Genomic DNA, 17,992 nt, shown 5'->3' with positions numbered 1-17,992 from the left:
GCTTGTAGATCACATGACTAGTTTCACAGATAGCCTTGCCTTTGATGGGATAGGTGATGTTCGCGACCGGACTGGAGTAGGTGCTGGTCGGAAGATATATGGGACAGGTCTTGCATCTAGGACTATTACAGGGGTATGGGCCATGAGATAAGGAGTTGGGAGCAGGGGTTGTGTAAGGATGGACAAGTATATTGTGTAGGTTTGGTGGATGGTGAAATACCACTGTGGGAGTGGTGGGAAGGATGGTGGGCAGATCATTTATCATTTCAAGGCCAACGGAAGGTACCGTATTTACTCGAATCTAAGCCGCACTCGAATCTAAGCTGCACCTGAAAAATGAGACTCGAAATTGAGGAAAAAAAAAATTTCCCGAATCTAAGCCGCACCTGAAATTTGAGACTCGAAATTCGAGGGGAGAGAAAAGTTTTAGGGCACATCTCCAGATCGAAACAAAGTTGGTTCATTGTAATACGAGATACAATTTAGGTCAAATGAATGACTATACAGCTACAGTAGTTTGGTTCAAGTCGTAAGCTTAGCAGTTAAGCTTTACCAGGTAGCCATTGCTCTGCGTCAGGTGCTCCGTCCGTGTTTATACGGGTACCCTTCCTTTTTCACGTGCTTCGTCTGGTTTGAATTGATTGCTTATTTTTCTTTGATCTGATTAATGCTGTTCTCTTTGTTATAGATGTTTACGTCACTCTAAGCTGAAAATGCATTATTGTACTGTGTCGTGCATTGTTTGTCGCATTCTGATAATGTGTGTTTACGACCTGTTGCCGCTCGCAGCATGGCTTGCTTTTGTGCACACTACCGCCGCTCACAATAAAAAACAGAGAGGAATTGTCTCATTAGCGAAACAATGGCAAGAGACTGCTATTTGTTGTTACTTACACTGCTGCTTTCTTTGATAATGATCAACAAGAACCAAATAATAGACTGCGAATGATAGAAGATGTTCTGAACGAGAGTTTAGCTAAAATTTTTCTCCGTTTGAAAATCTTTGCATACGCTTCTTTTGTACATTACATTCTGCACAGAAATTAGAGTCATCTTAGATTTAAAAATCTAGTCTATTGCTGTGCTTCATTTCTGACTGTATCACCAATAGGCATAAGAATAATATGAATATAAACATGACATGATATGTATATTCTTCCGCGTTTGCTGTTGTCACACTAGTTTCATAGTTTATTAGGCAGACAGGATTTAAATGAGAGAGCAGCAGACACAAAACATGGCAAAATGTTCATATTCATATTATTCTTATGGTGAAGAGAATACGGCATGTGATTCACAATTCATAAAAGTTCCTATTAGTAACCATCTCCTCTCACAGGTAGGAAAAAATTCAGAACGTAGAATTGGCCATATTGAAAACATCCCAAACAGTCTTGCCAGTCGGATTTTCGTAGTACATTGAATTGCTGCTATATGCGAAGATGAAAAATACCAAAGTCTTCAACCATTTTTTTTTCAAATTTAGTTACTGACGCAGAGGTTTTGGCGCCAGTATTTATCTTTGTGCCTGCAAAGCATGCCTTTGTAGCGCTACATATATTCGACGACAGAAGTTAGTTGTGGCGGCACCTACCAACATTTTTCAGAACTTCCACTTACTTTGCACTCAATTCTAAGCCGCAAGCAGTTTTTTGGATTACAAAAACCGGAAAAAAACTGCACCTTAGATTCGAGTAAATACGGTAGTCAAAACCCTGTCAGAGAATGTAATTCTGTTACTCCAGTCCTGGATGTTACTGAGTTATGAGGGGAATGCTCCTCTGTGGCCAGACGGTGGGACTTCAGGAGGTGGTGGCAGACCAGGAAGATAAGGCATGGAAGATTAGTTTTTGTACGAGGCTGGGAGGATAGTTACGATCTGTGAAGGCTTCAATAAGAAATTCAGTATATTTCAAGAGGAACAGCTAGTCACTGCAGATGTGGTGACCGTGGCTGCCCAGGCTCTACAGAAGGCACTTCTGGGTATGGAACGGAAGCCTTAGCCCCACAGAAACATAAGTCCTTTCTGATGGCCTTACCTTTTTCCCCACTTCCAAATTCAAATATGCAGGTCTTGTTAATGACTTTCTCTCATTCTCCCGGTCTCTACAGTACAAAAACTCTTTTTTAGCACCAACCCTACCAATCAGACTCAACCAAAGACCAATATTGAACCCTACCTAAGTCAGTTCACTCCTCCATGAAACTGTGATCCCCCCGCCCACAAATCAACCATTGTTATCTTTATAGAATTTCTTAATCTTGAACCTTGCCTCACCATCATTCCCCAAATCCCTCAACATGCAAACTAACCTTACATCTGCAGTAAGAACCACAGTACACCATCTAAAAATTGATCCCAACCTTATAATCCTACCTGCAGACAAAGGCTCCACCACTGGTGCTTTGACCCACAAGGATTACCTGGCAGAAGGACTCCTCAGGCTGTCAGATACTTCCACCTACAAACCTTGACACAGTGACCCCATTCCAGAAATCCAGCAGGATCTCCAGTTGCTACTCAAATCTTTAGGCGTATCCCAGAACCTCTCCCCAGAGGCCACCTTTCTACTAATCCCTATCACTCCCAGCACTCTTACCTTCTACATGCTTCCTAAAGTCCATTAACCTAACTACCCAGGACACCCTATTGTGGCCAGTTACTGTGCCCCCACTGAGAGAATCTCTGCTCTCGTAGACCAACCCCTTCAACATATTACCCAGAATCTACCCTCCTATATAAAAGATACCAACCATTTCCCCATTTCCTTCATTGACTCTCTGTAATTACTGTCCCTTTACCACATGCTTCCCTGCTTGTCACTATTGATGCCACGTCACTTTACACCAACATTTCTAATGCCCATGACCTTACTGCTATTGAACACTACCTTTCCCAAAACCTGACCGATTCCAAAGCAACAACCTCCTTCCTAGTCACCATGACCTACTGTATCCTCACTCACAAATACTTCTCCTTTGAAGGCATTACCTACAAACAAATCCAGGGTATGGCTATGGGTACCCGCATCACACATTTCTATGCCAATCTATTCATGGGCCATCTACAGGAATCTTTCCTAAAGCCAGAATCCTAAACCCCCCTGGTTCAGATTCATTGATAACATCTTTGCAATCTGGATTGAGTGTGAGGACACCCTATCCACATTCTTTCAGAACCTCAATAACTTCTCCCCCATTTGCTTCAACTGGTCCCACTCAACCCAACAAACCACCTCCTAGATGTTGACCTCCACCTCAAAGATGGCTACATCAGTACCTCTTTCCATATCAACCTACTAACCACCAGCAATACCTCCATTTTGACAGCTGCCCCCCATTCCATATCAAGAAGTCCCTTCTGTATAGCCCAGCCACTCATGGCCATCACTTCTGCAGTGATGAGCAGTCCCTCTTGAAATATACTGAGACTCTCACTGAAGCCTTCACTGATTGTAACTATCCTCCCAGCCTTGCACAAAAACATACCTCCCGTTCCTTATCTTTCCAGTCTCCCACCACCTCCCATAGTCCCACCATCTGGCCACGGAGAAGCATTCCTCTTGTAACTCAGTACAACCCAGGGCTGGAGCAACCAATTACACTCTCCACCAGGGTTTCAATTACACTACTGACCATTAAAATTGCTACACCAAGAAGAAATGCAGATGATAAATGGGTAGTCATTGGACAAATATATTATACCAAAACTGACATGTGATTACATTTTCACGCAACTTGGGTGCATAGATCCTGAGAAATCAGTACCCAGAACAACCACCTCTGGCCATAATAATGGCCTTGATACCCCTGGGCATTGAGTCAAACAGAGCTTGGATGGCGTGTACAGGTACAGCTGCCCATGCAGCTCCAACATGATACCACAGTTCATCAAGAGTAGTGACTGGCGTATTGTGACGAGCCAGTTGCTCGGCCGCCATTGACCAGACGTTTTCAATTGGTGAGAGATCTGGAGAATGTGCTGGCCAGGGCAGAAGTCGAACAATTTCTGTATCCAGAAAGGCCCGTACAGGACCTGCAACATGCGATCGTGCATTATCCTGCTGAAATGTAGGGTTTCGTAGGGATCGACTGAAAGGTAGAGCCACGGGTTGTAACACATCTGAAATGTAATGTCCACTGTTCAAAGTGCCATCAATGCAAACAAGAGGTGACCGAAACGTGTAACCAATATCATCCCATACCATCATGCGAGGTGATAAGCCAGTATGGCGATGACAAATACATGCTTCCAATGTGCGTTCACCACGATGTCACCAAACACGGATGCGACCATCATGATGCTGTGAACAGAACCTGGATTCATCCGAAAAACTGACATTTTTCCATTCATGCACCCAGGTTCATCGTTGAGTACACCATTGCAGGCACTCCCGTCTGTGATGCAGTGTCAAGGGTAACCGGAGCCATGGTCTTCGAGCTGATAGTCCATGCTGCTGCAAACACCGTCGAACTGTTCGTGCAGATGGTTGTTGTCTTGCAAACGTCCCCATCTGTTGACTCAGGGATCGAGACGTGGTTGCATGATCCGTTACAGCCATGCAGATAAGATGCCTGCCATCTCGACTGCTAGTGATACGAGGCCATTGGCATCCAGCACGGTGTTCCATATTACTCTCCTGAACCCACTGATTCAATATTCTGCTAACAGTCATTGGATCTCGACCAACACGAGCAGCAATGCTGTGATACGATAAACTGCAATCACGACAGGCTACAATTCGACCTTTATCAAAGTTGGAAATGTGATGGTATGCATTTCTCCTCCTTACATGAGGCATCACAACAATGTTTCACCAGGCAATGCCTGTTAACTGCTGTTTGTGTATAAGAAATCGGTTGGAAACTTTCCTCTTGTCAGCATGTTGTAGGTGTCGCCACTGGCGCCAACCTTGTGTGAATGGTCTGGAAAGCTAATCATTTGCATATCACAGCATCTTCTTCCTGTTGCTTAAATTTCGCGTATGTAGCATGTCATCTTTGTGGTGTAGCAATTTTAATGGTCAGTTATGCCCTGAAATGGGGAATGTCCTGCCCATTATCCTTCCCACCCCTACCCTGTGGTATTCCAATGTCCACTGAACCTATGCAATATGCTTGTCCATCCTTACACAACCCCTGCTCTGAATCCCTTACCTCATGGCTCATACCCCAGCAATAGACCTAGATGCAAGACCTGTCCCACACATCCTCCCACCATCACCTACTCCAGTCTAGTCACCAACATCACCTATCCCATCAAGGGCAGGGCTACCTGTGAAACCATTCATGTGATCTACAAGCTAAGCTGAACCACTGTGCTGCATTCTATGTGGGCATGACAACCAACAAGCTGTCTGTCTGCATAAATGGCAACCAACAAACTGTGGCCAAGAAACAAGTGGACCATCCTGTTCCTGAACATGCTGCCAAACAAGATATCATTCATTTCAATGACTGCTCCACACCCTGTGCCTTATGGATCCTTCCCACCAACACCAACTTTTCTGAATTGCACAGGTGGGATGTTTCCCTGCAATACATCCTACATTCCCATGACCCTCCTGGCTGCAACCTTCATTAGTCAATGTCCTCACCCATTCAGCCCCTTCCCTGTTCCCATTCCAGCACTACATAGCCGTCATTTCACCATCACATCCAGTCTATTTACTTTTCTCCTTTCCTGCTATTTCCCCCCACCCCCTCCCCACATCTCCTCTGCCCTCCCTCTAACCTGCAGCACTGCACTGTCCACCACCTCTACCACACTATCTCTCCCCTTCTGCACCCCAGCCTCCTCTTTAGCCACTTCCAGTTGCCACTCCTGTCATGCACTGGTGCGCTGCTCTCAGTGTGGTTTCAGTTGCTTGAGACTGCAGACAGTGTGTGTGTGTGTGTGTGTGTGTGTGTGTGTGTGTGTGTGTGTGTGTGTGTGTGTGTGTGTATGTGTGTGTGTGTTGATGAAGGCTTTAATGGCCGGAAGCATTTATTGTAAGAGTCTTTTTGTTGTGCCTATCTTGAGACTCAGCACCTCCGCTATATGGTGAGTGGCAACTTTCCTTCTCATAATATTGTTACATTCCATCCTGGATTTTCCATTGTTTAATAATTCATTTTGATTTACAAATGAGCTTGTAGATTAGACATCTGGGCATTGTTACTGATAAAACAAGTTACCTCAATAACCCTTTTTCCTCCCAAACGTTTTGATGACTTATCATATCATGTGTCTTGGCTTCCAAGTATTTGCTGCACTGGTTTTTCAACTGAGGTACAAGCAAGAGCTGATAAGCAATCCTGCATCATACTGTTCTTCAAATATGTTTTTACATGTTTAGGACAAGAAAAACTCCTTTCGACTGAAAAACTTGTTGCAGGAATTGTGATTGTTAGACAAAATTGTTTGAAAGCTTCTGGAAGAATTTGGTCTGTTTCATTCTCAAACATTCTTTTCATAGTGTCTCCCATACTGATAGAGTGAAATGTTTATGCTGGGAATAAAATACAGTCTCCAGTTCATCACTCATCTGTGAGCAACTGAAGGATGCACCATACATTTGTAAAAATGAATCCATACCATGTACATGGAAATGTACACAGTAGTATTATGTTAACTCCCAAAAATGAAAATGAAATATTAAAGGTGATAATGAGTCTAAAACCACACATGTCTACAGGTGTGACAAAGTGTCTATGTCACTAATTAAAAAAGTTGCCCAACAAATTATAAAGCCCCTAGTATGTATTCCAAGTTGTCAGTCAGCGAAAGGGTGTTACTGCAGAGGTTGAAAATATCAAAGGATAGGCCTCTTTTTAAGAAAGGAGGCCCACACAAGATAGAACATTATAGACCAGTTTCCCTTCTCCAACCATTTTCCAAAATTTTAGAGATATTAATGAAAATCAGACTCATAAATTACTTAGATGCATACAAACTTCTGAACTGCAATCAACATGGCTTCCGTTCAGGCCACAGCACAGAATCAGCCATCCGTGCATATACTGAAGAGATTGTCAGGAATTTTGACAATAAAAAATGTTTACTGGGAATTAACTTAGATCTATCAAAAGCCTTCAGCACAGTAAATCTCCAAATTACGGTAAAATAGGTGGAGGCAATAGGAGTAAGAAGAGTTGTGTGGAATTGGTTTGAATCTTTCCTTCAAGACAGAACCCAGGTTGTAGAAATCATCTCAGATCATAATAATGAGAAAATCAAGTGGGTTTCAGATGCAGAGAAAGTGGAAATAGGTGTCGCACAGGGAAGTGTCCTTGGTCTCTTATTATTCTTACCTTATTTAAATGACATATAGGATCCAAATATTGTTACCAATATTATGTTGTCCACAGATGACACAAGCATAATTATACGTAATGATAAAAAATCACTGTCCATCACAACTGTCATAGTCCTGAAATACATACAACAGTGGTTTAATGCAAATGAGTTAACACTTAACTTCAGTAAAACAAATTATATACCATATGGCAAAGCAACCCAAGGAAATGATCTACAGTTAAAACTGAGTGACAAAGAGATAAATACTGTGCAGTCCACAAAGTATCTGGCATGCACACTGATCAAAATGTAAGGTAGAAAGACCATAGCAATTATTTATTTGCCATGTTTTGCATTGAGGACAGTATCTAGAGTATGCAGCATGGAGTGTGCTAGATTAGTGTATTTTGCTTACTTTCAGTCTATTGTGTCTTATGGTATAGAATTTTGGTGTAAAACTAAATCACACTTAATAGATACCTTCAAATTACATAAAAGAGCTATTCGAATTATAACACACAATTTTCCAAGAATGTATTGTAGGCCCCCACTGTTTGTGCATATATTTAACAACATTCTATGTGCAAGAGCACACCTGAACAATTTACGTGCCAATGAGGACTGCCACAATTACAATACTTGCAATTGTAGAAATTTACACGTAGAAAGAGTATGGACAACACAAACCCATAACCATGTAAGTTATTTTGGAATGAAACTTTACAGTGCTCTGCCAGTGTAAATGAAGGAAATAACAGATGAAGTAAAATTTAATACTGAACTTCAAAATAAGTTTCTATGACATAGATGAGTACTTTGAATAATTGATAAGCTGAGTAGTATTGCTTATTTCAAGAAAGAGTAGTTAATCACAATGTGAAAATCTTGTTTCAGTTGTGTTACAATATTATCCAATACCTCGAAATATATCTGTTTGTATTTTGATATCATTGCGTGGTGTCTCTGATGCAAAGTGACAGTTCTTTGATTATGCTCTTTGGTTTTGTCTTCTTATCTGTTTGTTCTAGCACTATATTCGACAGCCATCTTTCTGTATTTGCTCTGTTAAGTGATGAAATAAATGTTGTTTTGATCCTAAAAGTGTGTTATTATGGTTCAACATTATGTAAACCCCACAGTGGTCAGCCCGACTCCAACATTATGCATTTGCCCACATTGTCTTGAGAACAATGAACCTACCAGTGTCATTTTGTGCTTTATATCCACACCGCACCTGCCTCTGGGCATGCTGTTGGGACACATGTGTGCCATCGGTTCCACCGGCCCACTCCTCTTCATGTGCTGCTTGCGGCTGCCCCCCCCCCCACACAGACCTCGGGCAACACATTGCCAACTGATACTGCACTCCTGGCATCAGGGGCTCTCTCAACCGCCGACACAGATCTTTGCCTGCCGGTGCTACATCAAAATGTGTTACCCACCAGATTTACTAAGCTGTCTGCGTTGCAAAAGGGTAACCCTAAGACTTCGTTCACCCGGGTGGACCATCTACTGGATATCCACAGGATCTCGGACGACGACGTACTTTTCGTCTGCCTGGTGCGCCACCTCCACGACCATCCTGACCTAATCAGTGACCTGCTACTCATGCTGTCCTTTCGCTTAAGTATGTGATGGTGAAATCTTTGCTTATCAAATGCCTTTCTCACCCTCTGTCCAAGGCCATCCACCACATCATCCATGACGAACACCTCAACGACCATACAACTTCGCAGCTCTGGCGGCACCTTCATACATTGATTGATTACCAAGCACTACCTGACACCATGCTGTGGACTCTGTGGATGGACAAACTACCATCGGACCTACAGCTTCACCTGCTTACGCATGTCACTGACCCTCTGAAGGTCCGCCTGCGCATGGCCAATCGGGCCTACGCAATCATTCGTCACTGACACCACCTGTCACAGACGACATCGCCTCCACCTTCAGTTGGCAGCCCTGCTTCGCTGGTCCCACGTGCCACCAGTAGAGGCCAGCATGCACGCCGCAGTAGCTCAACAACCTACCAGGAGCTGCCTCCTGGCAGCGTACAGGAGGTACTACCTGCACCCCTGACAGCAACTGACCTCACCCGAGCAGCAGCCTGAGTGTTCTTGAGCTATGATGCAGCCAGCTGCGTGCCCTGCCTGCCCTGCAACACCTCACCTCCAAGCTTACCCACTTTGGCGATGACATGCAACATACGGGGACACCACTCACAACTGCCATGAGCCTTGTGTGTACCCAAGTAACTTTAGCAGGCACGTGTAGTTACCACGTCCCGCCATGATGATTCACAGTGCCTACCTTCCAACACTGCACCGCTCGCACTAGTGGCACAACTCCTCTATGTCACGGACTTGTCGTCAGCATTGTCAGCGTTATTCCAGTCAAGCATGCGGGCAACATGCTTTCTCCTGCTAACTTCGCACGGATCACCGAGAATCACTCTCACATTGCGGTCCTTGGCTCCATCAAATAGGTCACCTCATCTGTGCCCGTGCGTGACATTACTTGGACCTTCCACGTCACCGACATGGTCAAACCTGTGATCAGGTTGGACTTTCTACACCATTACAAGCTTTCACCAGACCTACAGGCTTCTATACTCTGTCACGTGTATGGTTCTACTGTTCCATGCTCAAACGAGTGCAGCACGTTTCCACTCTCCGCATCCTTGGCCATGCTTCCCACATGTGCTTCTCTGCTTGAAGACATTACAGTCGTCTCCGATTTTTTGGACTTCCACAAGCAGATCAATGGACTGTGCACTCGTAATGTGGAGTTACGCTCCCACATTGCTACCACCTCTGCTGAATTGGCTTATACACGAGTTACCTTATGCTGCCTCTCTGCAGAGTCGCTCCTGTCAATGCAGCCTCCCTCTCCTACTGTGTCTTTGGTCTACTTCGCTCCTGTGTTGAGCTGAACCTTTCCTGCTGCCGGTTACACATGGATGCATTTTGACCTGCAGGATGTTCCTGTCCTTCACGGGATCCTTCGCCTCACGTAGCTATCGCGCCATGCCCACTGTCGCCGTCTCCCTCCAAGGCACCACCCATGTCATTCCAGCCCGGCTCAGATGCTCATATTACCACTTCACAGGATCGCTCACTTTCCATGGCTACCACGTCACGTGCTCAGCCATCGCCATCACGTGCTCAGCCATCGCCATCACATGCTCAGCCATCGCCTTCTGCCGGCACTTTGTACACGCCATCGTGGCACACCAAGGTCAGTCAACTGCCGCCGCTCATGCACCCCCTCTTGCCCCACCATGCATGCCTCCCTTTGTGGGTCTTGGCAATCAGCAACAGCACCTGCTACTGAATCCGCACCACAGACAGCGGTCCTGTATGTCACAAATCTGGATGTCTTAATGCTTTGAAATTGTTGTGAGCAAAAGAGATAGTTCAGGATTTACTGGCTTTGGGTATCCTCTGACCATTGGACAGCAGCTGGTCCTCTGCCATCCACCTGGTGCCTAAGAAAGATGGTTTGTTCTGCATGTGCGGCAATTACAGGTCCCTTAATGCTAGAACTACTATAGACAACTATCTGATTCCTCATATCCAGGATTTCATGCAGTTACTGCATGGCTCAAAGTTCTTTTCTGTCTTGGACTGTTCGAAAGCAAATCACCAAATTACAATGCACCTGCCAAACATTCCAGAAACGGAAGCATTACACCTTTCAGCCTTTTCTAATACTGCTTCATGCCCTATGGTTTAAAAAATGCTGTGCAGACATGGCAACGTTTCATTGATTCGATTTTGCTACCACTTCCTTTCACTTTTGTCTCTTTGGATGACATACTTATCTTTCCTTCGTCTGCAGAGGAACATCAATTTCACTTTGACCCAGTTCGTGCAGCTCTTGTGACCAACAGCATGATAATCAACCATGAAAAATTGCAGCTCTATTCCACATCTGTAACTTTCCTTGGCTTTATGGTCTCAGCCGATGGCCTCCGCCCTATTGATTCATGAATTGCAAACATCCTCACCCTGCCTCTCCCTGAGGATTATGCACAACTGCACTGTTTCCTAGGGATGGTGAACTTTTATCGGCGACATATACCTTGGGCTGCCTCCATCCAGTTGGCTCTAACCGATGCCCTCTCCAGGAAAGCATAAACTGGACTGGACTAGGCCCATGCTGGACACTTGCGGCAATTTGAAATTGGCCATAGCAAGGCTATCACTTTCATGCACCATGACCCCGAGGCACGGATTCCTGTCACTACCAACACTAGTGAGTCGGTGGTAGTTGCTGTCCTCCAACAGCACACTGCCAACTCAATGCAGCCGCTCCGTTTCTTCTCAAAAATGCTAACAAGGAGTCAATGTAAATAGTCGGTCTTCAACTGCAAGCTCCTTGCATCTTATGAGGCAGTCAAACATTTCAGGAGTGATGTCAAAGGACACACTTTCACCATCTATTCAGACCATAAACCTCTTGTTGACACGATCCACAACCCAGCAAAAGATATCCCACTGTGCCGCTTCCGACACATGGACTTTATTTGCCAACATTCTTCAGATGCTTCTTACATCCACAGTGTGGAAAATGTAGTTGCTGACTACCTGTCCCACATTTTCATGATCTCCACCTCATTGAACTTAGAGGAACTGGCCTGGCTTCAGGCTGAAGATGCAGACACACAACGTCTTCTCTCGGATGACCGATCTTCGCTCATCATCAAACCTATTTCCCTGCACAGGTCATCAACTCCCGTCATCTGTGACGTTTCTACTGCTTCACCCCACCCCTTGGTGCCTTCGCCCTTTCGGCATGGGATTTTCGACGTGTTACATAATCTTGCCTACCCCCAGAACGTGGGCAATGACATGACTCGTAACCGAACGTTTCGTGCCGCACGCACGATTGCCGCTCATGGTTATGCGCATGCATTCCTTGTCAATGGAGCAAGGTGAGCAGACATGCGCAACCACCTTTAGGACAGTTTGACGTCCCCAGGGGCTGCCTGTGCCATGTGCACATTGACATGGTTGGTCCTCTTCCCCTCTCCGATAGATACAAATACATCCTTTCCATATTCGACCACGTCACCCATCACCCACTGGGTTGAGGCGGTACCCCTGGTGGCCATTACAACTGAGACAATCACTCGTGCATTCATTTTGGTGTGGGTGGCTAGATTTGGTTGCCCCCTGTCACTTACCATGGAGCAGGGCTGCCAATTCGAGTTGTTGTTTTTTGCTCGCCTGTGTGAGTTGTATGGGGTGGTGAAACTTCACACTACTGCATATCGTCCACAGGCCAATGGGCTAGTGGAGCGATGGCACAGAATGCTAAAAGCTGCATTCATGTGCCACGGCAGGCTTTGGTCTGAGACTCTGCCATAGGTATTGCTGGGAATCTGCTCCGCGCACAAGGACGACGTCAATGTTTCGTTGGTTGAGGTCCTGTATGGTGAACCGCTCTTCCTGCCTGCCAAATTCATTGAGGACACTTCTCTGACGGACCTTACTGACCTACCGGCCCACATTGAATGAGTGTGTGCTCATGTGGCCTGCCTTCACCCGCTCCTACCTCGCACTCACACCATGCCACAGGTGTTTGTTCGTAAGGACTTGAAATCATACAGTTTCATCATGTTACGAGATGACTCTGTGTGTGCAGCTCTTCAACCTCTGTACTCTAGCCCACACAGCGTATTACATCACAGGGTCAATACATTCATGATTCTACTCAATGGCCACCTGAGTACAGATTTGATACAACATTTAAAGCCTGTGTGGTCCCTCCTGAAGTCACTTCTCGCCACTCCCTGCCGAACTTCGCTGACGCCTCACCCACTGCAACCGCCACTGTGGCCCCTTTTGAATCACCACCAGCTGCACGTGGGACCCTGACAATGACGAGCCCGAGCCACACACTTCGTGTGCCAGACACCACCTCCACCCACTGCACTGGCACGAAGATTTGTTTTATGGACATGTGCTAGCTCCGCCCTGCCATGTTCCACAAATGCCAGGGGGTTGGGGTGGGGCCTCTGTTGTGTCTCTGACACAAAGTGACAGTTCTTTGACTGTGCTCTTTGGTTTTGTCTTCTTGTCTGTTTGTTCTATTGCTATGTTCAACAGCCATCTTTCTGTATTCACTCTATTAAGTGACGTAATAAATGTCCTTTCGATCCTAAAAGTATGTTATTACAGTTCAATGCCATGTAAAACCCACAAGTGGTTTGCCAATGTATTCATTCATTATTTCAGCTTTATTCATGGAAGCTTCAGCTTGAGAATTTGTCAAGTGTTTTGTGGAATTTAAAAAGTTGATCAATTTATCTTCATTTCTTAAGTTTTTCTTATAACCTATTACATTCTTGAGACAGCATTGTTGCAACATTATGTGTCATTGTTTTTTCTGAAGAATGTTAAACTGCAGCTAAGCCTTTAAAAATATGTTTTGAAAAACAGACAGAAGAAAAACAAAGTCAAAGTCTAGGAGGCTACTTTTAAAACCACAAGCTGCTGATGCAGTCATTGCCCTGGAGTTTCAACTGTCAATCAGTTCATTTAAGGCCTCAATTAGCACTGAACAGATTCATTAACGGCAGACAATATTCTACCATTACAAATTCATCTTGTTTCACTGTTTGAATGATTGTGCTTACCAACAATACTGTCGATAATTGCTGTCCATTTGGAAGACTGGTGGAAGGAAGTAGGAATATCCTGAAAAGTGGGGAAAAAAATTCTTAATGGTTCTATATAAGAACACCTCTGCTGCAATATTAATTTTAGGTGATGTGCAAAACAGTGAGTAAAATTAGCTTGGAGAGTTATTTCATGGACCTTAGCTTGCAGCCCATTTCATACTCCTGCCAGAATACAAGCACTGTGATAGATTTGACCCATAAGTTTGTTCCTCATGTCATAATTCGAAACATGCCACTTAACACAGTGAATAAAGCATTAGAAGTTCTAGCTTGGCTAACATTATGAAAATCAAGAAATGTTCTTCAAAGCTACCATTGATGTCCACTAGTCTCACAACACTATAGCATTGTGATTTGTCTGAAATGTCTGTTGTTTCATTCAAAATGCAGGCATAAAATGAGATTCTATTCAAACTGAAATGTTTATATTCACAAATCTCAACAATGGAAAACCCAGGATAGAATGTAACAATATTATGATAAGGGTAATTGCTACTCACTATATAGTGGGCATGCTGAGTCACAGGTAGGCACAAGAAGAAAATAAGCTTTTGGCCAACCAGACCTTTGTCAGAGATATGACATACACATGCTCCTGCAAACACAACTCACATACACATATGATTGAGTCTCTGGTTGTTATGATCACACCTCAGCAGCCAGAAAGTGTGCTTTTGCGTGGACACACCCATGGATTTTCTGACAGTCTTCTTGTTGTGCCTGCCTTTGACTCAGCATCTCTGCTATATGGTGAGTAGCAGTTATTCACAAATCTTCTAATTTCTACATTCAACTAATTCATTCTGTATAGTTTTTGAAAATCCCTGAAATGCCTCTGAAAGTTTCGGGGTTCAGGGAATCTTCTGTCTCACTGCTACCTCTGAAAGCTAGCTCCTGCTGATGCAAAAGACTTGTGACATCAGTTAGAATTTTCATGATGTGTCTGTTAGGTTTTCCTTCATTGTTATGTCTGATTTTCATCAGTTTGTGATGCTCATTAAGTAGCTCTGAAATACTAAACACTTGTTTTCATAATTATTTATATGAAATAAAATTACTTAGATGATCTTTAGAAGAAGTATGCTGTGATAAACCTCTAAACACATTCTTCAGATCATCAAAACCCTCAGCAGACCACACAGGTTTTCTTGTGCTTAAGAGCAAACATGGCCAGCTGAATAATTTTCCTTTTGTAGGGTTAGCACACAACTACTTGTGCTGCTCATACCATGAACTTTGAAATGCATGTGATTTGAACTTATCATTCTGAAGAAGGCATAGTGCCAGTGTTTGATGTCCTTTCTTCAAAATTTCATGTCATTCAGTTTCACCGAGCAAGATGGGGCAATCGTTAGCACACTGGACTCGCATTTGGGAGGACGACAGTTCAATCCCCCATCCAGCCATGCTGATTTAGGTTTTCCACAATTTCCCTAAATCGCTTCAGGCAAATGCTGGGATGGTTCCTTTGAAAGGGCATTGCCAACTTCCTTCCCCATCCTTCCCTAATCAGATGAGACTGATGATCACGCAATTTGGTCTCCTCCCCCAAATCAACCGAACCCATTCAGTTTCGCATCTCCTTGAAAAAGAAAGTTCCTGCAAGGAAGTAATGATGTCCTTGCTTGAAAACATTACATCAGTCCTTGTACAAGGTTGGTCTTCATCCATATTCACTACACACAGGACAACTAATATAAAAGAAACATAGAGGGCAATACCACAGCTGCTGGCCTCCTGTGACAGTGAAGCACACCACATCATGCCTATGGAAGCCTGTACCACTTCTTCTGTCCCTATTAGTGATGTCAGGTTACCACAGCAACTGAGAATTTGCAGGCAGGCACGCACATATCTGGTCACCTCGCCGCATGCTTCACGCCTCTGGCTGCATTAGGTTAGGGTTCAGCTTTCACACTTTGACTTGCTCTCTGGTGCTGGTGATTTACAAGAAATAACAGAAGCTAATGTCTTTCACTCTCACTGACAAATATGTGTATAAGTTTATTGTAAAAACAATTACTGCTGCTACTTTTATCACAGAAATGTGTGGAAGCTTACCCTCCCATGCCTCCTCTGATCAGCTGCCAATGCAAAAGGGACACGCAAATATCGTGTCTCTTTTCTCTCAATAATCTAGAAGAAAGCCTTCTTTCAGTAACAAAATGAAAGATTATCTATCATCTTTACACATTCCTATTTTTAATCCTAGTTTTTTTAAAAGTGAGTAACAACATAAACTGACTAGTTTCATCTTGTACTAAGTATAGCGTGTGATCACTTATTTTATGATGTTTGAGGTTACATATCTTATTTATTATTTTGTCACTAGTTCCTTGTGTGTGTTGTAGGAAGAAGGTGTCTGAACATGTTGATAAGGAAGGTTATGGTTTAACTGATTATCGTACTACAACAATGTATGACTATCGACCTCATCAGCAGACATGGACAAAGCCTGTGAGTATAAATGTTTTAGATGATAATTGTTAAAGACATGCAACAAAAATATTTACATAATGAAATATATAACAAAATTATAATATTTTTGTTTTTTCTTTTGTACATAGATCACTCCCATTCCGGAACAACCTCATAAGAATCGCATTTACTTGTCAGAGCTGACAGATGGGAATTCACCTAAACGGAGGGGTATCAACAAGTTTTTTGATGATAATCTGGGAGATTTTTATAGGAATCGCACAGAAAAATATGATCTGTATGCTTCCTACAATCCAGGGACTGGAGAGTACAGCAATATTAAAGAGACAATAAACAAATAATATCTTGAGGATATATTTATATGACAGCATTTACATGTGTTGTTTCACCATAATTTATTTGACATGGAAAAGTAAACTTAGTTTTTCAACTAACAATTTATTGTTTTTCTTACAGTGTATATTGCATGTAGATGTATTGTCATTAAGGGTTTCTTTTGAGTTACACTGAATGCAAGTCAGAGAGTTCATTACTGCTTATAAGGTTGACCAATTATGCAAAGCGCAGCCAATGCAAGAGTGGCAAAACTAAATGATGAGAGAATTTGTATTCATTTCTATTCCGTACTGTTTATCTTCATTGTCTCTATAAAAATGTTATCAACCTATTATTTTTGTGTTCAAGTGACCAAGAGTACTTATGATGGTTAATATCCAGCAAATAAAGTTTCTTCATTTGAAAGTTTGATTAGACAGCACAGTCTTACATCCACTACAGTTTTCATTTTACATTTAAACTTTAAAGAATAAAGTTAAAGGTCTTTTTTGTAAATTTTAATGTTCTGAAAACTTCAAATTTTGCCTTTGAAAATGCTTTTTTATATTTATTTACTACACATTTTTTTTCAGAAATGTTATTACATATCAACTGTTATTCTGTTATCTTTAAAGATACTGTATAATCTCCATTTAATTTACCTGCAGTGATATATAATATAGCCATGTAAGAACACTAATAGCTGCACTGTCATTCACCACAACAACAAAAAATTTATACTCAGAAATTACAGTGCCTGTAAAGTAGATGTAGCAAAGACTTGAAGTAAAAGTTAGTCAATAGTTAATTTGTTGTATGAAAATTTTATTCAAACTATACCCCACCGATAGTAATCAAAATGTTCAGCTGGATAATTCTTTAGTAAATAATTTTAATTGGCCTGACTTTGAGTTCATTGCAAATGTTAAATAGGATGATACACTTTTTTGTCTACATTTCACAACTTGTTATTTCCCAATTTCTTTTTTCTAATGTTATTATTTCAAAGATACTATTTCTGCATTTGGTTTACTATTAAGCTACAGATACTAGTAACATTAACTGTTAATTCATAATTGATTGAAACCTTACAGAATATAATATTCGTTAAATTTAAGTTATTTCTTTAATGATGGATGAAGGGCACCATCATTGTAAGTAATACAGAGCAAACTTTCTTGCTTGGCTTTTGACATGCAATTTTCAAAGCTTTCTGAGTTAAAATACACAGTGGACTGTATTTATCACATAATACATGAAAACTATACAAA

General features: G+C 42.7%; 1 protein-coding gene across 5 annotated transcripts in view; it reads left to right on the top strand.

Moving 5' to 3' along the window:
• LOC126190709 (uncharacterized) overlaps window positions 1–17,628 on the top strand; it is a 102,060-nt gene extending 84,432 nt beyond the window's left edge. For 3 of the 5 annotated variants that reach the window (XR_007538279.1, XR_007538278.1, XR_007538277.1), the window contains exons 2-3: window positions 16,319–16,424; window positions 16,535–17,609. Coding sequence is in view for 2 of the 5 variants with exons in the window: in XM_049931179.1 (XP_049787136.1) it covers window positions 16,319–16,424; window positions 16,535–16,747 (319 nt within the window). In the remaining 3 variants the exon portion in view is untranslated. Of the gene's footprint in view, window positions 1–16,318; window positions 16,425–16,534 lie in introns of all 5 variants that reach the window. The other 2 variants (XM_049931179.1, XM_049931178.1) reach the window with 2 other exon arrangements.
• The last annotated feature ends 364 nt before the right edge of the window (window positions 17,629–17,992 follow it).

Source organism: Schistocerca cancellata, chromosome 6 (genome assembly GCF_023864275.1).
Source record: "Schistocerca cancellata isolate TAMUIC-IGC-003103 chromosome 6, iqSchCanc2.1, whole genome shotgun sequence".
Taxonomy (NCBI): domain Eukaryota; kingdom Metazoa; phylum Arthropoda; class Insecta; order Orthoptera; family Acrididae; genus Schistocerca; species Schistocerca cancellata.
Note: the sequence above shows the minus strand (reverse complement) of the source record. Positions and strands in the feature narration are given on the sequence as shown.